General features: G+C 42.6%; 1 protein-coding gene across 1 annotated transcript; it reads right to left on the reverse strand.

Moving 5' to 3' along the window:
* Window positions 1-1,006: 1,006 nt before the first annotated feature.
* tmem200a (transmembrane protein 200A) lies at window positions 1,007-20,607 on the reverse strand. Its single transcript, XM_078274921.1, has 5 exons — window positions 19,895-20,607; window positions 6,745-6,879; window positions 6,152-6,444; window positions 5,807-5,970; window positions 1,007-5,359 (listed from the first exon to the last, which is right to left on the reverse strand). The coding sequence occupies exons 2-5, from the start codon at window positions 6,870-6,872 to the stop codon at window positions 4,244-4,246; spliced, it is 1,701 nt and encodes a 566-aa protein (XP_078131047.1). The 5' UTR covers window positions 6,873-6,879; window positions 19,895-20,607; the 3' UTR covers window positions 1,007-4,243.
* Window positions 20,608-22,544: the final 1,937 nt, after the last annotated feature.

The raw sequence follows: 22,544 nt of genomic DNA on the forward strand, positions 1-22,544 counted from the left end.
CAGCCATTCTCCTCTGCTAATCTGCAAAGCATTCAATTTACCCTCCAGATGTGTCATAATAATTAGTCTGTTTATTAGCTGATTTATGTCGGTAAACTGCCCTCATCTCTGCTGTTATCACTGGCAAAAAGACAAGGACATAACACGCACACGCAATGTTGTTTTTCACAATCTACCAACACACATGCACAAACATTTTTTATATAGTTATTATAAGAGAGAATAACTAAATAAATGAATGTATGAAAAATCAATCATCTCTCTGCACCCTGTGACCAGGGAGAGCTCATCTGTCTCAGGTCTTCAGTCATTCCTTTATATATACAGACTCTGTAGCTGCACCCTGCACCCGTGGTAGCTTTTTCTGCTCAGTGCACTACCCAGATCTTATTCTGTTTATTCCAGACTGCTGTTGCTGCTCCGTGAAATGTGAAAAGTTTCACTCTCTGCACATTTTCTTAGAGAAAGCGATGCAAAATCAGGTGTCTAGAACAGCAAATTTAAAAGCTTTCATTACGTGAGTACAGGTTAATAACAATATCATATAATATAAATAAGTCTTTTGCAAGTTAAAGTATAAGGCTGTTGTTCCATATTTCTCATATTGCCAACAAACCCCAAGAAAAGACCAAAATCAACAATGTGTTAGTTTTTCTGTCGATTTTTTTCTCCATACACTGTCTTTGGCATTCAGCTACAAGCTAATTCATATATCTACATACAGTATATACCTTGTGCACATCATGTCATTTTGCACAATTTTGCAAGACTGTGAGTCTCTCCAACAGACTCACAGTCCCTCAGCTAGCTCAAGTATGTGTCACAGCCGAGGAGGTGAGAAGGCGCGAGCTGTGTCTCCGTAACACATCGGCTCGCGATTGAACACCCAGATGATGCAGAGAGATGGAGCATGTTCATGTGCTACCTCAGAAAGAGGGAACTGAGATGTGGATGCACCACCTGCCGAAGCATCAAGGGTTACTGAGAAGAGGCACTTGCATTTAGATTCTCTGGGTTTATTTCCATGCACACAGTAAAACATTAGGAACATTTGATTCAATTGCTTCCATTACTCAGCCATCTGTCTTAAAGGGAGATGCACTTAGCAACCAAAATGTAGTTATAGGAAGTCCTGTATCCCAAGTGCCTTTGTGCCTTGGCTAGTGAGACTTTGATGCAACATTCAGGGAAAAAGACTCAAAAACTGTGAGGTCGGTAGGGTCATGGTTGTCTAGATTATTTCTTTTATGACAGTAAATGGACTGTAGAAGGGACACAAGGTCAATCCTGCATCCTAATGTTTCCTGGCAACAAGATGCTCCAATGTTATACGATTAAAATTGCAACACGGAGTGAACTGCTGAAGGCAGAACTATTCCTTCAAAAAGGACTTCAGCCTTTCATTTCACATTCACATCAAAATCTTGACAAAGAGAGTGAAGGAAAGCTTTAACAGAACGAGGCATTTTTTATTTATTTTTTATTATCTTAATGTTAACTGGATGCGACATCATCCTTCTCTGCTGCCTCAATATGTTTCTTGCCTCCGGAAAGGGTTAGGATTATCATCTGTGCCCTCGATAACAGAGAGGATGAGACAGCATCATCAGTCTCCTGCTTTTGAACTGCTGTGTGTGTGTGTGTGTGTGTGTGTGTGTGTGTGTGTGTGTGTGTTGTTCACACAGAGCTGTGGAGCATAGGGTAATTTTCAATGACTCATCCAGACCTTTGCTTATTATTTTGTTATGCAGGGGACGAAGAGAGGAGGAGGAGGAAAGAGAGAAGGAGGAATAAGTGATGTATTAAGTGGTGTTTAGATGTAGGGTCAGACGTGTGTTGGTACATGTATGTGTGTGTCCTCTCACTGACCCCTGATAAGAGCTCCTAAATGTGAATCCTTGCACAGGAATCAGTATTGGTCAAACACACTCATTGGGACAAAACAACCTTTCAGTGAAAACACTATTTATTTTGGACGTTGACCCATAAACTGCTGGGAACCAGTTGATGAAGCTCTCCTGATGCTGAGACATTATTACTATGTTGCTCAGTAGCTGAATTCCTGAATTCAAACCTGCAATCGTCATCATCACGTGGTGAATATTGTCCCAAAGATTATAAACAAATAAAAAGCAACACAAGATGTGCCAAAGGCAACTGTAGAAGAAAATGGCATGGCTTACATTTTAAAGTCCAACTGAAACTGCATTTGGTCATTCCTTTTTGCAGTCAAATCTGTAATGTCAACATGTTTTTTTTTTTTTTTCATGCATTGTTTATAGTTTTTAGTTTTTTAAGGTCTTGGGGGAAATAACAGAAATGCTCCTTTTTGTCTCAGCCGGCTGGAGAGGCGTGTCTTTGTTTGATTGACAGCAGCTTGCAGGCTGCCAGAGTGCCGGTGTAACACCGTAGGGAACAAGCGACAAAGTAAACAAACTTGTGCTGTAGTGTGCATGTCATGTGAAGACGGTGTTAAACCAGCATCTAACTGAACCAAAGTTCTGTTTGCAGGTACTTCTACATGCTGTTTAATGTGCTGCAGCTGAGCAGCTAATTAGCTAGGTAGCCTGCAAACCAATGTTAGCAGTTCACTTTTCCTCAGTGAATGTTTGTTTGGTCGCTCGTTCAACAACTACAAGGACAAGACGTGTATTTTCAATTCTGTAGGTTAGACAAGGAGGAAACGTTAGCAGGAAAGCAAATGTGGGTTGTTGTTTAAAAGCAGATATGTACGCTGTAGCAGACAAGACAACTTCAGTTGGACTTTAAATATTACAGCTTCCTGGATTTATACACATAGTTTATACATATAGCACAAGATAAATGTGTACATGGTGATTTACTGTTGGCTCGAGTGAAATGGCAGTACATTACACTCTCATTTTTACAGATTTTTGTTTCAAATATAGTTTTTTTCAATAGTGCAGAGTAAACAAATTGTTGATTGACTTGAAATGAATCAATGACAGTTCTCTTAATCAATTGTTTAAGTCATTTATCAAGTAGAAGTACCTCAGATGTGATAATTTGTCATACATTTTGGCATTTCATAGAGCATTGATTGATCAAAAATACTAAACTAATGAGAATAATCATTGGTTACAACCAATTCAATTCAAGTCTATAAATATTCAAATATTAGGGCTTTCTCTAATACTGAATAGCTTTGTGAATAGCTCTAAAAAAAAAAGATCAACGTAGACAACGTGATATCCTGAGTGAAGTCAATCAAGATCTTTTCTAGTAAGAAATAAACTCAAGATGCCTCTATCAAAGCCATATACGGAGATTGTTACTTGTAGTTTTCTAGCAGACATACAAAACTTCTTACTATAGTTCTTGGGGGAAAAGGGCAGCAAGGACAACATTGACTCTGTTATTGTATTTTGCAGCCTGCAGCATCTTGATTTAACTCATATCTGTGCTGTAGCGTATTTACGTTATAGTAAATGGTTTTGTTTGACTTGTGTGGATCTCTACATCTGCTACGATCTGAGGATCAAACAGACACACAAACGTACATGAACCACCTTATAAACAATATATGTCTTTTGGAGCTTCGCCGCTGCAGTATGCCATTACGTGTTCTTATATAGGTTTACACCAGGCTATACGTTACAAGCTGATTCTGGTTATGTTTTCATATCTGTTTTGAAAATGATCATTATTAGCCTCAGTGTGTCTATACAACCATATTAAGCACTTTGTAGCTTTGTTTTTTTTTTTAAAGCTTCTTGTATTCTGATATTTAACTGTCCATGCTTATTTCTCAGGTTGTACCTTGTGACATTGTTATAAAAGATTTGCCTTTGTGTCACTGCCACCTGCGGAGGGAGAAACGTACTCAAAGCGCTTCCAATGTGTCCTTGATTTCACCAGCAGCTGCTGGAATGAAAGCATTTAACACTATGTATAAAGTAGACTGATGATGTGATTTATTCTTTATTGATCCCTGTAGGGAAGGTCTCCCTCGACAGAGCTCACAGGTCAGGGTCAAATACGGAACAGCACCTCTGGACCTGGTACAGCAGGCGTTCAGCATCCCTGAACCTTCTACTGCACAAGATGGTCCATTACTCACTACTCTCCAGCCCGCTGCTCAAAAAAAGTTTCTTTGAAACCACGTTTTAAGTTTCCTCTCTCCCAGGTGCAGCTGTTGCATCACCTGACAAAAATGCACTGTACACTCATACTGTCTGGAGACAAATTTACAGAACTGTCTTCAACCTTTAGTTCAGCGTCTTCAGAATCGAGTCTCAGAGCTGCCCCTCTTCAGTGTACTGCTGTTAAACTCGTCGTGCTCAAAACTCAGATTATTATGCGACCTGGATATCATTAGCAGCTTCTCCCGCTTACTGTAGTCGCGCCTGTCTGTAACGGACATTGACGCATCTAACAGCCGCTCCCCTTGCTCGCTTTCCCTGTCCTCTAGCCGCATGTAGCCTTTACTGCTGCCCCGATTGCCACTGTTACTATGGCTGCTGTTGCTACGGTCGAGGCGGGGCCAGCTAGGGTGCTTGCGCTGCTCGGGGTGCACGCTGAGCATGCTCGGCCTACGCTCCAGGTCCAGAGATTTGGAGTGGCTGCCGAGCATGTGCAAGGAGGAGTTGGAGCCAAAGTCACTCTTTGCTGCTCCCGGGGAGAGCCAGCAGCCTGAGGTAGAGGAGAGAGCAGGGGAGAGGGAGCAAGAGGAGACAGAGGAGCAGTGAGAGGAAGAGGAGGCCGAGTTACTCCGGTGTAAGCATGGCGGTTTGGAGGCCTTGGCAACAGATGGTACAGGAACCACCAGAGACTCCATGGAGCTCAGAGGCTGTGACGTCTGACCGCCTCTCCTCTCTCCTCCTCTCTCTTCCTCAGTAATTGCCTCCATCTCCGGCTCGTCAATAACGCAGTTGTTGAGTTTTATAACAGGGAGAGTAAATGCAGATATGGAGGAGGAAACAATAGAGCGTGCATGGTGTCCTCCCTTCCCCCCATCTCCCTCCACCGACCACTGGTGGCGTACTGAATCCGAGCGAGCCAGCCCGAGGCCCGGGCCACAGAAGGGGCGATCCTTGTAGAGTGGCGCCAGCAGCCCCGCAAAGCTACAATCCATCTTAGCCTGCCCCCTGTGTCTGTGAAACTCCTCGTCCCCTAACAGCACCTCCTCTTCTTCTGTAGACCCTCCCCCTCCGGCCCGAGAGGAATACGCCAGGGGAGAGTTGCTGGCCAACCAGGCTGCGTTATCAGCTCCAAAGGTTCGAAGATCCCCAACTTCTCTTGCATAGGTGCTGTTGCGGTGATGGTGTTGTTTTTGCTCTCTCTGCCTGAGGCGATGGATGTCAATGACGGTGGAGTACATGTCTCTCATGTGGATTATCTAGTGCAGAAGAGAAATCAAGGAAGAAAAAGAGAGGACATAAGAGCAGAGGAAATGTGATCAGAAGGGAATTGCATTCTAGGGATGTTACGAGTTTGCCAGAAATATGATTTGCATGTCAGTAGAGATGATGAATATGGATGACTGCACTGTGCATGCTCCTCATTTTGTAGAGAGTGGAGGAAGAACTGAAATGAGAATACAGTGTTGGGGAGGAATATTATAACATACATATTCTATTGACTCAGGTTTTGTGTTTTAGAATTGAAAAACCTGTTCTAAATTGTCCTTCATAACCTTTTGTACAACCGATCTCTGCACATATCAGTGTTTCCCTCCTGGCAAGGCAATATCAGTTCTGTTTATATTTCCTGTTACAGTTTATCGGCTAGCATGTAGACCCTCAAAATCCACTGGCAACTCTAGTATTTCATTTCTACTACCTACCTTAGTTTCTCTGTCTCTGTTTTCATGAAGAATGGCATTAGCACAGATAAAGATGAAAATCCCAATGCCCATTGTGAAGGGCCCGAACATCTTCATCCTCTCAGAGTGACGATGCTGTTCCAGGAACCGTGTCAGAGCGCCCCCAGTCTGCTTGGAGGGCGTACCTACATGCAGAGCATAGGAGCCATTCAATATAAGGAATTTGAATTCATGAACCATGGAGCAGAAAAAGGTGTTTAGCGAGAGTACAGATAAACTGACTCAGTCCATTTAAAAAACAATCACCCTTCAGAACCAATTTAATGAAACAATCGTGGTTAACTTTTCATTCCTGTGCTCACTTACCTTGCACATTATGACTCGTGCTGGAGTTAGTCACGTCCTTGTCTGTGATGGCCACCATGGTTCTGTTTCCTTCTCCTGTGGCAGATGTTCCTCCAGCAGTTGCTGGCTTAGATCCTCCTCCGGTCGGCGCCCTGGCCAAGGGCATGGTTTCACTGTGCGGCCAGTAACCCAGCGTCGCCATGCCAATCCCTACGGCCAAGATGACCAGTCCAAGGAGGAGGAAAAACCCGGAGGCGGAGTAGAGGCGGAGCCTACCACGTACTACCACAACATCGGTGCGTCGCTTCCGCTTTCTAAATGAAAAGCATGGAAAGAAAACAGAAATGATAGTTTTTTTGGAGACATATATTTAGTGACATCATTACAGCCACCATACAAAAAGTGTACAGAGATTGCAAAGCATTTGCATGGACCGTAACACCTATTCACTAGGTTTTTTGTGAATAGTCGACGCTGGCTTTTTTTTTACATTAATACCAGTGTCACTCATAAATCACAAAAGTAGTGGATAAAAAAAAGCTCATTTGCAAATAAAGGTTCTAGTAATCTTTGTATTACTATTGAAATTATGAAAAGAAGACTAAGATAATTACCTGGGGGCAGCTTCTGGGGCGGAGTTTCCCAGGCCCGGCGATGTAGGTAAGGGCCGGTGCTGAGAGCGGGCGGAGTCTTGGCGTTTTAGCTTAGCCAAGCCTGTTAGCACACCTGCTGCTGCAGTCATACTTAACCTGCAGATACACATGCAGCAGCATATTAGTAATACATTTAACATGTACTGTACGTCCAGCGGAGAATCGGCACAGCGGGTGCGGTATTACATTCAATTTATCGCACCGTTGTGATGAAAAGGGAGCTGAGCCAGAAGGCAAAGCTCTCAATCTACCGGTCAATTTTTGTTCCTACCCTCACCTATGGTCATGAAGGCTGGGTCATGACCGAAAGAAGGTCCAGGGTACAAGCGGCCGAAATGGGTTTCCTCAGGAGGGTAGCTGGCGTCTCCCTTAGAGATAGGGTGAGAAGCTCAGTTATCCGTGAGGAGCTCGGAGTAGAGCCGCTGCTCCTTCGCGTCGAAAGGAGCCAGTTGAGGTGGTTCGGGCATCTGGTAAGGATGCCCCCTGGGCGCCTCCCTATGGAGGTGTTCCAGGCACGTCCAGCTGGGAGGAGGTCTCGGGGAAGACCCAGGACTAGTTGGAGGGATTATATCTCCAACCTGGCCTGGGAACGCCTCGGGATCCCCCAGTCGGAGCTGGTTAATGTGGCTCGGGAAAGGGAAGTTTGGGGTCCCCTGCTGGAGCTGCTACCCCCACGACCCGATACCGGATAAGCGGACGAAGGTGGATGGATGGATGGATGTACGTCCAGCATCTAGTGTGTGCACGTTTGTACCCTGGGACTAAACGACCACTGATGTTTGAAGTTTGTTGCACGAAAAGATGAAAAAAACAGCAAACATCTATTTGATAAAGGCATAGTACATACATCTATCTATAAATTGCAGGAACGTCTGTCTGTCTGTCTGTCTGTCTGTCTGTCTGTCTGTCTGTGTGTTACGCGCATATCTCTCGAACCGTTAGGCCGATGGATTTCAAACTTGACAGGTGTCTTGCTACGGGCACGAGTAAGGGCAGTGCCAAGTTTGACGTTGTTTGGATTAGAAATGCAAACGATATTGTTAAATATATAGGTAAAAGGAGCACACATTGGCTTTTGCTGCTCTAGCATTCGACTTTGACTTTGAATAAACAAACGACAATTCCCGAATTCCAGAGTTTCAGAATTCCACACATGCAAAGCACAGCCAGCTACAGACAAGTAGCAACGAGACATATATGTGTGTCCGTGTTTGGGGGCGTGTTTGGGGGGAAGGTAACCTACACATCACACGCAGACGCCACATGCAGAACGCTTTACAACAGCGGGTGGGACTCTTTTCCTGCTATTGTATTAAGTTGCTGTGAGTTGGCAGAACATAACGTAATCTCTGAGATTATATCTTCACAGCGCTGTGCAATGCGAGAAAATCTCAGAGCTGAACCGGGCAGACTCATCAGTTTTCCTCAGACTCACCCTGGGTCGGGTTAATTAAGTCTATTTACAACACTAATAACATTACCGTCGCCAAAATACCCCTGGGAATCAAATCCATACTTCACCGTTAACTGTCAAGCCACTAAACCTCTCTCTCTCTCTCTCTCTCTCTCTCTCTCTCTCTCTCTCTCTCTCTGCGTGCGCGCACACACACGATCCGGTTCTGGTGGTTGATGAACGCAGATATGTGGGGCCGGATGGGTAGCACACTGCCAGGAGTCCATGACGCTAATGTCTGATTACTCCACATTTTCATTGTGATATTTTGTGATTACGTTCTCCGTCGGGTAAATACAGTAGTACAATGTCTTCCTCTGATGTAGACTTCAGACTTGGTTTTGAAGAATTCTACAAGCAGCAATACCACAGGCCAAGCAATCGCCCATTCCAAACACGCACATTTTGAACAGGCACTGCACTAGTTCACATTAAAAAACATAACTAGCAACAACCATTTTTAAAAACAGGTGTAGGGATACACAAATCAGCACAGCCAAAGTCTGCCAGATGCTCTGAATATATGAGATGTACGTGCAGCATCTCTCACAATTGAGCAGCACTATTTGTCGTCTTTTTTTTACGCAGACGTGTCGCCTCACGTACAGCAGTGGCTTCTGAAAAGCTGCCTGTAGGTGACAGTTTTACACACTTTTACAGGGAAAGTGTGCCCGACTTTCAGCGTCTTTTCAAGTTCAACAAATGCTGTTTGACAGTTTAGCAGTGATACAGATGTAAGCACACAAAAAATGTACACACCCAGTACAATCGCCTCTGTTTACTGGTGATGTTTTTGTTTTTGGCCGTCAGCCTTCAGGACAACGTGCAGGGCTGTGTGTGTGTGTGTGTGTGTGTGTGTGTGTGTGTGTGTGTGTGTAGTCAAACATTTACGCCTGCAGGAGGTTTGTTGACTGCTTTCTCCCTGTGTGTATGAGAGAGAAACTCAGGAAACAAGATAAGAGATAAACACACATGGCTTGTGTTTTAAAAAAAAATCTTGGATCATTTTTGTATTCATTTTAATTCAAATTCGTCATTTGTATTTTTTATTGTTGGCATTGTTGTCACTATTTACATTGTTGTTGCAGTTATAAAATTGGAAATACAGTGCTGCAATTATGACATAATATTCAAATGAATCATAGTCTCTCTGCTCACCAGCTGCTCAGATGTCTAATAATAGTTTTTAAAGGGAAAATGGTTTACAACAAACACAGGCTTATTCTGGAAGAATCATTTGGTTTTTAAATACCTGTTAACCTGGGCTCACATGAACATTAGCACTGTCCTGTTTAGCAATAAGAGGATTAAACTGGTGGATGGCAATTTCAAGTATTCCTCTTCAGATCAAATTCTGGCAAAGGTAGCTAACTTCATTGCGTCAAATGAATTGACTGTTTTTGTTTGGTGCCATGTCGTTACTTCTGCTCTTGAACTTTAACATTTTGGGCCCTATCTTGCACCCAGCGCAATTGACTTTGTACACCCGACGCACAGCGGACTTTTCCCTCCACAGACTCACGTCGGTAAATTAGGGAATGAACTTGCGCTCCCGGGGGCGGTTCAGCAAAAAGAGGAGGCGTGTTCCGGCGCAAACGTTCCCTGGTTCCCAGTTTCCGAAAACAATTCCGCCACAGACCAGGAAAAACCTAGTCTAAAGTCAGTGGCGCGTTATTCAGATGCTATTTTAAGGGCGCATGTTTGGCCGTAATGTAGAGTGTGCACACCGCGCATACACTTTGCTTCTCTCATCTCACGGACCCAGCAGTTCCCATTTTTGCAAACCATACATAAATACAAGGAAAAATATGACCTTGTTTTACACATTTCCATGAATCGTGGATGTGTTGATGACATAAATGTGGAAATATTAGAGGACTTAAGGAGATGTGATGTTGAACTGCATGGGCCGATGTCACTAAACCCAAATGCCCCAGCAGCAGCACGGGAGAGGAGAGACAGAACAGCTGCATCGTCGATAGTGAGGTAATCTCGGTCTAATGTTAGACTACATTGCAAAAATATCACCATGCCTTCATAACCTCGTGATTCAGTGAGAGTGAGCCCAAAACATTGGAAAGTATGTTTTTGTGACATTTCTTTAAAATCAAATCAATAGCAAACGTCTGTCTCCTCAGCTGTGAACCGCTCCTGGCGTGCGCCCATGGATGTATTAAGAGCGTGCGCCTAGCAAATCCGCCATGGAACAAGCGCGCCTGCTTTTAAAGGGAATGTGAGATAACGCTCTGATTGGTTTATTGCACGTTACGCCCAAACTACACCTATGAGTACTGTAGCTACTTTTTTTGTAGCCCATTTTAGATTTGCGTCGGGCGCAAGAGTCATTTATCTTGCCGGTATAACAGCAACAGCGCCTGAGATCTGCCCACAAAGCTACTTGCGTTTGGCGTTTGATACTTGCATTTCAGATCGTTAAAATAGGGCCCTTTGGGTGAAAATATGAAACTAAAAGTCACCACAGTAATCCCCAGCAGTTGAGGTGTCAGGTGTACTACACTGGTAAGATTGAATCACCACCTCAGCTTAAGCACCACCTTCACATGGAACAGTTTGCATAATTTTTTTGCTCCTACACACATTTAACATACTTATGGTGTATTCACACCAAACTCGAAGCATATCTTTCGTGCGGCTCAATTACATACAAGGTCAATGCAAACACGGGAATAGAATGTTTGCGTATTCTCAATCCGCGTCACGCTATGTCGCAAAGGCCTACCAGCGTTGAGATTCTCCTGACTCCTGAATCCGAAATGAAGGAAAAACATGATTGCAGCCGTCTGTGGGCGGTGAAATTCACCAAGCTGTGTGTGCCTCCGGATGATGTATAATGAACCCAGACACAACGGCGTTTGGTTTTCCGACGTATCAGAGACTTCCACAACATGTACAAAGCAACAATAGTAGTTATTTAGTGGTTATTTGGGCCATGGTTGATGACAGAAAGACACGGCGGCAGGAAACGTTGTTGGTATCTACATGGAGCCCCTCATCCTCTGGCCAACTCACACGAGTAACGCGACTAAAAACACAAATTATCCCTTTTTGGTGTGAACACAGCATTACGTTGTCCCCAGACATACACTGTATATCGCTGTTCAGCCTTCTTGAATAGCCATAGAGCATTTAAAAATCGTATTAATCATGAGCATTATTTGAGGGTATAAGATCTAGAAGATCTGCGGCGTAGCGCAGCTATTTTTATTTCGGCGCCCATGTTATCCAATCTGTCCGTTCATACCGGGCGCGGAGCGGCCGCGTCGGCCTGCACGCTGCAGCAATCGTTTCCGCGTCTCCTCTATTTCTTGGGCGTGACGCAAGCGAATGCGTCAAGCCAGGCAGGTAATCGCATACAGGAAAACCACAGTGCAGCCGGATACTTTACAAAAATAAAACACATTTCAAAATAAAAACACCTGGTGATTTTGGCTGTCTTGACTTCTCACAGTGAGACACGCAATCAGGCACACGGAGAGAGAGACGGACGGACAGAGAGAGTGACACACACACACAGCCACATATAGGCCATATAATTACCACAGTTTTGCCCACTCATCCTGTCTCTTTCTATCGGCCTATATGCTTCACGGGCTATATGCCACGCTTACGCGTCGTCATGTTTTCACTATGATGTTGTAGATTAATAATAGGTTGTGTTTTTTAAATGACAAAAAAGTGTATTAAGATGTAAGTAGCAAAGTTGTTCTGAGGTATCTATTTGGTTACCAGTTTTCTGTGCCGTGTGCATGTCTGTGTATACTGTATAAGAAGATTAAACCGATTTAGCATGGGAACAAGAACACACCCATGACCTTTGTCTGTCTATTTTCTAATTTCTCTCTCCCTCCTTGCTTCCGCATCTCTCTCTGCCTCTCTTTCTTCCTCCAAGAAGTGTGCACTGTAGTCTGCAGATCTCTCTCCCTTCATCTTTCTTTCATTCTCTCTTTCAGTCTGTGAACTAATGCATTCTGGTTGTGACTCTCCTTTTCTCTTATCTGCTTTTTCTCATCTCATCACTCATGGTTTGTCTTTCTCCTCCCCCTAGCCTCTCTCCCCTCAGATCTATTTTAATCTGTTTCTAATTTTAATTTTCTTTTATTTGGTCACGTCGCTCTTTCTCCCCTCCTTTTCTTCTACATATAAAGCTTTTAGTATTGAAAGTAACTGTGAATCACACACAGGACCAGACGTTCTCGCCTCCTACCCTCTTTTCTCCTTCTCACATCTTAATGTATTTTTCATGTCAATCATCTTATTGGTAATACTGCAGTAGGAAAGTGCTTTACCACAGATGGTGAATCACACAAGGACAAACACAACCAGCCTTGTTTCTCTGGTTTTTCTGCTCTCTCTCTCTCTCTCTCTCTCTCTCTCTCTCTACTTGATTCGCTCCTTTCGCTCCTTGGTGTGCGTCAAATAGGAACCCACACAATGTTTCAAGAGCAGGGGGAGAGATTTCCTCGGTTTACCTTAGAGACGAGAAAGGGAGGGAAGGATGTGAGTACAGGGGAAGGATAGAGGAAAGGAGACTGGAAAGAGAGAAAATGTGTCTAAGTCATGACCAGAAACTGAAAGCCTGAACAAAAAGCTGAACAGTTAACAACAATGGTAAAAAACTATTTTGAAGGAGACAAGGTGAAATGATGAGTGTAAAAGAAAGGCCTAGCAATAAAGGAGAGTGCTTTTCTTGCCGGTGATGACAGGACAGAAGCAGAAAACAAGCCAAGCGCATCTGTCATTTTAACAAGGCAGGAGTAAGAAACCAACGAAATTCTGCCGTAACAGACGCACCGGCAGTGACCACATGAAACGACAAGTTAATATTCAGTTACTTGTGCTCAACACCTAACACCCAATTTGTGGCTCTGTTAATCACACGGTGATCATACGCAAACTGAATATAAATTGTAGTTTCCTAAATTAGTGTTTAATAAATCATTACTTAGCCTCTGTGTGATGACTTTAATAATGAATTTATCTGTGCAAACTCACAGTGAGGCAACAAAACTACTAAAAAACGTAACTCACCCATCAGGGAGCAGATTTATTCTGTTACTGTTACATGAGTTACATTTTAAAAACCTTTCAGAGCAGAAATTTCCTCCTCTACATATCACTTCCTCTGTGATGTTATCTATAGGCGATGTCACGTGATGTATTGTCCCTATAGCAACTACATGTGCTGCTGCAAGGTGACACGTTTCTATAGCAACTACCAGCTGTGTGCACAGGAATGACAGGTAATATCATAATGCATTTCTCGTGTCATTTAGATTTTGGGCAAAAACAAACCTTTATCTCACAGCACATTTTTTTGCACAGGTTTGATTTCACTCCACCTCTCCATCAATTTCAAAGATGCGTTATTGAAAGGTGGAGGAAAGGAGGAGACAACAAAGGATGCCAGAGTAGAACTGGGGAGAAGGGGGGGGGGGATTTGCAAGTTGGATGAAATAAGAAGAGGATGTAGTGAAATGGAGAGACCACATATGAAGAGAGGATGAGAGCAACAGAAAGGTGCTTGCTTCTTTTTTTTTACACTCAACATTTACACGTTAGCTTCATGTTCGGGGTGTTAATTGCATCTTCATCTATGCGATTTGTGCTGGAGCTCCACAATTCTCCACGCATTAGAGAGAAATTGACGGAGAGTGTGGAAGAGGAAAGAGAACAGCATGGGTAGGATAGAAAGACAAAAAGAGCAGAAGTATCAGAATCATAGGAAGACATCCAAAGGGGGAAGACAGGGAGAGAGAGAGAATAGAGGAGGTGCTTTGATCTATGAGTAACAAACTCATAATTTTTTTGACTCTAGAAACACACTGAGAAAAGTTAGTCTCAAATGACACAACTCTGTGAACTGTATGCTAACATGTCATGGAGGAAGGCATCTAATATGGACACAGATGGAGTAAGAAGGAAAGCATAGAGGAGAGATGTAATGAGAGAGTGTGGTAGGGAGAGAACAATGATCATCCATTATGTCTCCCATTATACTTACTATGTGTTTTTGTTTGTGTGTCATGAACTGTACTGGTAAGGTTAACTGAGGCCAAATTGCTCTAATAAAATGTAAATGTTTTTTCCACCTGAGCTGGATTTAACAGACAAACACCCTGCTGCTGCAGTTAAGGTCATCTGCCATAATATCATTGAGCTGGGAGTCAAAGACTAACCTCAAAACAACACTAGTATTTTTTTTTTTCTGTGTATCATGGCCACATTTGAGATTTGGCAAATGTTCAGAATATAGAAAGGTTGTTTACGTTCTGTTCTCTTGCAAAGCCTGCTGGAAATTACCTGCATAAGTCAGGGCTGCCAACTGTCACACAACTCGCGCAATTGGCAGTTAATTTATATATTTGATTACAATGTTATACAGCTGTGTTTACACTTTATACTAAAAAGCAACCACAGTTTATTTTTCGTTTTTGTTTTATTTCACAATTTCTTTGGCAATGTAAACATCTGTTTCCCATGCCAATAAAGCCCCTTTGAATTGAATTGAGATCAGCTGTTTTTCTGTGAAGGGTCGAGAGAGAGGCAAAAATAGAGGGAGAGGTGTGCAACATACTGATAACATTGCGGCAGGAAAAGGGACATGGGACAGACGAGATAGACAGAGCAGAACCGTAGAACACTGCGGTTTAGTGAGCCGCGCTTTGATTTTGATGTGCGTCTATTCGTGCCATTACGGTACCGGTACGAAGAAAAACTCGCTTTCCAGCACTAATTTCTCACATTTTATACACCTAACAAATAAAACCGTCAGCAAAGAAGTCCTGATTTGATAAATCCATTTCTATATTAGGTTTGCAGAGAAGCGTAACGGATTACTACTCAAAATGTTCTTGACCATATACAAACAATTTGAAGTAGTTTTCCTGCACATTACTCTACAGAGGAAGTCAACTCAAATGATAGTGAAACACATTGGAAATGTCCTCATTTTTAAACTCATGAATTAAATAAAAAAATATTTTCCTTCAGAGGTTTGCTGACTGTCTAGTATATATACAATCTAATATATTATAGTATAATATAGGATAGGATAGTGGACTAACTGTCTAAGGACCAATGTTTTATGTCTGTTAAAGGACTTTACTGTTTTGCATGTTTCAGCCCATTAACTACAAGTTGTGTGCACTTTATATAACATTAATCAGTAGATAATCACTATACCAAATGTGTGCTGGGGGGAAATGCTGTGACAAATAGAAAACAGTCTTTGGAAATCCTCTTAGTGGGTTTCTTACAAAAACCAAAATAAAACATTAACCTATAATGGAAGATGTTCATGTGATCCCTTTTACATTGTCCATGATTGCCTTTTTGTGCCTCCCAGGTTTTATTTCTCAGACTAAATAGCCCACAAATGTGATGCTTTTTAGCAACCGATTGTTGAACAGCCGATATCTCCACAGCTGCCATAAACACACTAACATGGAGGAGTATTTAAAACTTACCTTCCTGCTTTTACATTACTACTAGGGCTGTCAAACGATTACATTTTCTTAATCGCGATTAATCGTTGAATTTCTATAGTTAATCGTGATTAATCGCATGTTTTATCACATGATTAAAATTCTATTATTTTGCATTTCAGAACTGTTTTTAAGTACATATTAACAATGGAAAGCCATTCTTACCAGTGTATCTTGATTGGGAATCAAATGAATGCAAAGAAAGTGACTTTATGAACTTGATTTTAAGATTTGTATTTGTTTATTATATATTTAATCTAGTCACACATTTGAATTTAACACTTTGAATGCACCAGTTTCAACGCACCGTTTGTGTTTTTCCGACAACAGCAGCTGCAGATTGTTACATCCCGGTGTTGAATCCTCTACAGTGAAACACAGTCACAATTTACACCGTTTAGTGTTAGCTGTCAGCATTGTAACCGTGTTTAATCCAGCTACTAGCTAGCGGTAGGCTAACGTTAGCTGCTGTCGAGTATAGTGTTAACTAGCATCACGTGCAGCGATGTTTCTGTTGCCTGTAACATCTGTTTTCAGAGCATCAGAGAGAAGTGCAGGCATATCAGTGGCACCAGAATGAGGCACCGAAATCTGTGTTGCTATTCCTGCAGCAGCAGGATGTGTTACGAGGAAGTACGGCAAAATAGTAGCCTGTTAGGCACGACTCAAAGCCGAGTGAAGTGAAAATAAATTAATAAATGGCAGCATGTGATTAATACAATTAAAAAAAATTAACGCATTATGCTCGACCCTTAATCGCATCGCGATTAACGCGTTAATGCTGACAGCCCTAATTACTACACAATGATAACACAATTTAGCAAAAATAAGCTGTTTCCCGTGAGGAGATAATCTTAGGATGTTTAATTTCATTAAGTAGATTGTCATTACTTCCTGCTGTGAAATGAATATGAACTGAACCCAAATAGCTGCCCAGAGGGTGGAAAGTCAAATTCAAGCTTGTGTTGCATGCTTTGTAAAAATGGTCCCCACAAACCTAAAGTAAACAGTACAGAGTAGTTATAATGGGCTGCCACATGAAAGACCACTATTAGTATGGACCTGGCAATATGTGACAGTAAGGCATCACAGAGAGATGAGATGATGTGACACAAAGCTGTGACATGGATTACCACACATTTGTCAATCCCTAATGTAATTATATTTGCTTTTCCAGAAAGACAAGGACATGAACCTTGGCCACCAGCTCACCACATGGGGGAAAAAACTGGAAACCTTTGAGGAGGAACCGCCATCCTATGGGGTTTGGTGGGTGAGTGTTTATCAGCACACACACACACACACACACACTCTCTCTTATGACATTTTCGAATGCTGAGTTGGTTCACAATATTCAACGTCTTGTTTCCTGACTAAGGTCTCTGTCCTCAGACTGATCTCATGAAGTGGCGTATGCATGACACGCCAATTCGTATGCCATTATTTGTGTGTTATTAAGACGCATACTCGCTTTTTAGCGTGTTTATCAATGCTGTTTGGCCTCCACTGACTTAAATTACCTTGCGATTGCGTGTGAAGTGACGCCGTAGCGAGTAGTATGAAAGGACGAAAATCCGCATAAGGAGGTTAGTCGGGGTGGTGGATGGGTAAAACTCAGGACTTTCACCCAGGAGAGCGGGGATCGTTTCCTTTCCACATTTGTTGTTTTCCTAAACCCAACCCCGTTCTTCTTTTCCTAACCCTAATCCCAACCCGCATGTGACATTTCCTAAACCCAACCGTAGCCTCGCGATAACAAGTGGCGTGTATGTTTACGCGAAGTCATGATGTCATGTTGCTGTCCTTGTAGTTCTTTAAAGAAGCAGACTTTTTTTGATTGAAAAAGTGTTTCGTGTCCATTTGATGTGATCACAAGATCACTGAGCAGGAATAAAGGAGGAAGGAGGAATTTCTATCACAGGAATGAGCAAAAGATAAAAAGATAGCAAGCATGTGTTTGTGCATTGCTTTACTCCTACAGACTCACGGTCAATGGTGAGTCATCTGTCTGGAGAATATGTCACTTTGTGTTTTCCTGCTGACCTTTCAGCAGCACATTTTCTGATGCAAGCACTCGAGTGTCAAATCCTGCACCGTCTTCACCATCTTGTTTGCTTTTCTTCCTCATTATGTTAATGATACATACGTTTTTTTTTTTTTTTTTCAAAGTCTTGCATCCTTCACACTGATAAATTCAGCTCTTTTCAATTGAATTAAGCTTTGAATCATCATATCGTCATGCCAGGTGCCGTGTGTGTGTGTGTGTGTGTGTGTGTGTGTGTGTGTGTGTGTGTGTGTGTGTGTATGTGTGTGTGATCCCCCTGTTAATTCTAGCAAAATTACTCATTCTGTCTCCCTCACAGCCCCGGTTTTCACTCAGTCACCCACACTCATTCTGAGGCAGGAGCTGTCCCCGACTGCCCTGCAGCAGTGTCGTCCTGGGACCTTTGTGGTATCCATGTTTGGATTCTAAAGGCCCACTCTCCACAGCTTCAGAAATAATTTTATTCCACTAATATAAAGTTTTCCAATAACCGTTTTTATTTCATTTGCCCTTTAGAACATTCTCAGCGGAGGCAGGAATAATGTCTTAAATCAGATACACCTGAATATTTTCCTCAGACAGGATGAAATCGTATTATCAGGTGGTGGTTGGTGGGCATGTCTATCATTTTGGGAGTCTTCGGAGCGACAAAGTGAAGGAAGTGCTAACGTCCCAGAGGGGTATTTAAACAGGATTATCCAGTTACTGGATGCGTGTGAAGGAGCATTAGCTGATATGTCGCCTGACTTTTTAATGAGTCTCAAATTAAACTCAGATGCATTACTGCGTAAAGTGTTTGGCAGCGAACGATGTCTCACTAAAAGCCATTTGACTCAGTAAGTTCCCCTTGTATTTCAAACAGCTCTCAAGGTGACAGTTACTCCTAACTCACCCACATGCAAATCACACGATAAAGACGATAACACCAGCGCCAGAGCTTCTGTTGTCCTCCCTCCTCTTAAACATTGTGTTTGTTGTCTTGTTTGATTTTTGACCTTCACTGTGCAGGGCCATGTATGGTTGTAGGCAGCATTTGAAACTTAAATTCTTCTAATTTCTGAAAATGTGCTTGTTTAGCATGTGATCAAAACACAACCTACACTACATCAGTTTAAACATGGTTAAAACCAGTTTTTTTTTTTTTTGTCCCCATCTTTAAGAAATCACATTTTAATAGCAATAACTAAAACATGCTTTATGCCACGCTATGTTAAACACCACACATACATTTTTATATCTTGTCAACAACACCTGTATAAAGTTTCAATCCTCTAGGCCTAACCTTATGGGAGCTAAGCACTTTTCAGTAAGTGATGTCACTGGTGTCCAAAAACCTCCAAGTGACCAAATTGTGCTAAATGCTTTTACTCACTTCTGTGACATTTAAAAAAAAAAACATACTGACGCATTTAGATTAATTGTAATATCTTGTTACATTCAATCAAACGTTGCTGATCATCTTTTTTTCCCACAAAACACATGCATGTGACTGCTGGCTCTGGGAAGAGGGACTTAGCTCCGGGCATTGAAGCAAATTGTACATAGTGGCCAAACGATGGACTTGCAACTCCCTGCCCGTTATGTAGTCTCGCTTTGCCAGACCTTCCTCCACAGTGCTACGGAGGAGGGTCTGGCTAGTCCACACAGTGCATTCTGGGATGGGAGAAAAACATGCTGTGGTTTATTGGCAAATCACCAATGATGAATTGATTGACTCATCTTTGAAAGCATGAATATTGACATAATGTCTCATTAGGCTACTAAGATTATAGTGATCATCTCAATGATGCCACAATGAACAGTTGTATTGTTGTATTCCCTCCCCAATAAATCAATAAAACACACACACAAGCATAGCCTACAATAAGCTGGGCTATCTTAAAATCATATTAAAGCTTAAAACACCATCAATTACAGTAAATGGCTCATTGATGTAGCCACTAATGGTTATCAGTCTGTCAGGATCTGATTGCTTATGTTTTACTTTCTTTTTCTTTAAATATTAATCAAAACGTCATTAAATATGGATGGGAATAAAAGGATAGACTGGATAGTTGTCAAGTTGGATTGTTTAAGAGTTGGAGAGTTCAAACACAGCTCAGGTCTTACCTTTGCAAAGATCCGAGTGTTTCACTGTCACTGTGCCATTAGGCATGGGAAGGGTAGCCATAACCTGGGGGAAAGTGAAAAGCCATTTGAAGGCAACTTCCACTGAAATGTCATTCCGTAAAAAAGAAAAAAAAAATCAAATGACAGGAGGCAGTTCTACTCCCGTGCAGGGCTTGGGAACAGCAGCACAGTTCAGTTGGGTTTGCGAGCTTTTAAGGTGTCTTATGTTGTTGACTTTATTTACCGCGGAGCACGTTTTCCGCCATACGGAGACGATGTGCGCTCAGGACAATGAGGGCGCTCCTTATTACGACTCGAGGGAAATCCTTTAAAACATTCCGCCTATTTAAAGTCGTAAACGCTCAGGTTGTAATTTCCCTGCGGAAAATATTCCTTTTTTCATAGGGGGTGGGGGGAAGACTACAAAAGCCGCTGCTGTGAAATCCCTCCTGGGCGTAAAACTCTCTCCCGATATTCGCATCCAAAAACTTGAGTTCACGTCAAAGAAAAGAAAAAAAGATACAACTCTCTTGTAGAAATTCTCGGCATCACGTTGTTCCGTCTGAACGAAACATGTTGAACGGCGAGTAAAGCGTATTTTTATTCCTCTGAGTCGGAGAGAGACGCGGCAGCTCCATCCAATTCCTCCAAAGCGCTTGTGGGAATGTGAGAGGCTTTCACCGCGCGCGCGCGCGTGTGAGAGAGAGTGTGATTTGTATGAGCGCTGGGAAGATGTATGCTTATGGAGGACAACAAGGCACTGTGCCATGCTTTTCTTGCATGTGCAGGGCGTAGACGATAAGGGGATGACTGGTTATAAGGAAAGACAGAGGGAGAAGCCTTGGTGATGCTCAGCAAGGAGAAAAATGCATCAGCTTGTGATGTTCAATGCATCTATGTGGACACAGCAGGACTCTGTATACAGTATCAGCATGCAAAACTTAGGAAATACAACATTCCTGAAGCAACAAAGCAAAAAGAAAAGAAAAAAACAGAAAAAGTGTTGAAGTGTTTCACAGCTGTAATTTTGGCATGAGTGACTCCTTGTGTGTTCATGTGAGATACAGCTCAAATGCCCAGAGGTTAGGAGTTTTCAAAAAACACAGAGCAGCGTGTTATTTTGTTCAACTTATCAGCTTTTCTGTCTCCACAAACACAAGAGAAAGAGAGGGCAGCAAAAAATGTTGCAGATGTTGGCATGCGTGTCATTTCCTGCATCTACATGCTGGAGTTGATTTAATGAAAATACACCAACTGGGGCGAGGTGAAGAGAATGTAAGACAGACGTTTTGGCCAGATATTTTGTACAATAAGCTGTGTGTGTGTGTGTGTGTGTGTGTGTGTGTGTGTGTGTGTGTGTGTGTGTGTGTGTGTGTATCACACACAGAAAGACAATTTTTTGTTCACATGGCTGAGATTAAGTTGGCGAGAAATAAAACACCCAGGCCAGATTTGTACAGCTGAACACGTGCACACACACACACACACACGTTTGTTCACAATCATTAGGACATTGGTCCTCGGGTGCCATCTTTCCACCTTAAACCTGACAATGACACACATGACGCCAACCTTAACTCTGCACCACACACGCTAAAAATAAACCTTTGGGGTCCTCGAGCATTCCCACTTAGTGTTTTTCTCTTGCTCTTGTGGAGATTCTTGTTGAAGTCGTATCCATGGTGCAGTGGCCAGTCAGTTGCTCTATTTACATTCCATAATAGATGGAAATGAAAACACGCTGTAGAGGGGCAGAGAGAAACAACAGAGATGTGGAGACAGTGTGGGAGAAAGAGAGGAAAAACAATGCCATACATTGTTGACTGCTGCATTTATTGTTTACGAGCCCACTTGGGATTATGAGATTTAGAAAATGTGTTGACTTTTTGAGTTATACTTATTGTAAGCAGCTGTGGACAGCGGCCTGTAGCTACATAATTAAAGGGAAAATGTAACTGAGAGGAAAAGGATTTTGGGTAAAAAGGTGGAGAGGAGGAAATAGGGGAGGTGGAGGATAAGAGTAGCCTGGCTCCGCTCTCCTACGTACTTCCGCTCAATTTTCATTTCCCTTCTGTACTTTGTCTGGGTTTGCGGTATAGTCTTGGGTTCTCTCTGGCCAAATCTTTGGCGGTCCAATCAGCGAACAGAGGGAGTGGCTGAGAACGATGACGTTGAGGCCGTGCGCTAGAGTTGTAGTTCCGTAATGGCGGCGGAGAAAGATGCGAGCGAAGCCATTCGGTCCGTTGTGGCAACGCTGCCGAATATCCAGAAGTTAAAGCTCGAGCAAGAACAATCTTTGCTGAGTTTTGTTGGTGGCCATGATGTTGTGGCCCTCCTTCCCACGGGGTTCGGGAAAAGTTAGATTTTCCAGCTCGCTCCGTTAGTGTTGAAGGAGTTGGCTAAGGCGAACGCTAGCGATGCTAAGCCGATGTCACGACCAAACGTTAGCGATTGGTTATGGCAGATCCAGAGTGGCTCTGGGCAGATCCAATAGTTTTAAAGTTCAACAGAGTACCTGCCTTCAAGGAAGTTAACACTTGTCAATGGAGAGAGGCCAGACTCTCTGTACAAATGAAATGTACCAGAGTCTGGTAGGACCAGGCTAGGATAAGAGGAGGCAATGTGAGGAAGTAGAGTACAGGTGAAATAA

Source organism: Sander vitreus, chromosome 18, assembly GCF_031162955.1.
Source record: "Sander vitreus isolate 19-12246 chromosome 18, sanVit1, whole genome shotgun sequence".
Taxonomy (NCBI): Eukaryota; Metazoa; Chordata; class Actinopteri; order Perciformes; family Percidae; genus Sander; species Sander vitreus.

Bases quoted from the DNA above. Each gene is read 5' to 3' on its own strand.
- tmem200a (XM_078274921.1), bottom strand. From the start codon at position 6,872: ATGACTGCAGCAGCAGGTGTGCTAACAGGCTTGGCTAAGCTAAAACGC. The intron at 6,445-6,744 runs GTAATTATCTTA...CTTTTCATTTAG, and splicing joins GCCCCAGAAGCTGCCCCCAG to AAAGCGGAAGCGACGCACCG. The intron at 5,971-6,151 runs GTAAGTGAGCAC...CTCTGCATGTAG, and splicing joins CACGAGTCATAATGTGCAAG to GTACGCCCTCCAAGCAGACT.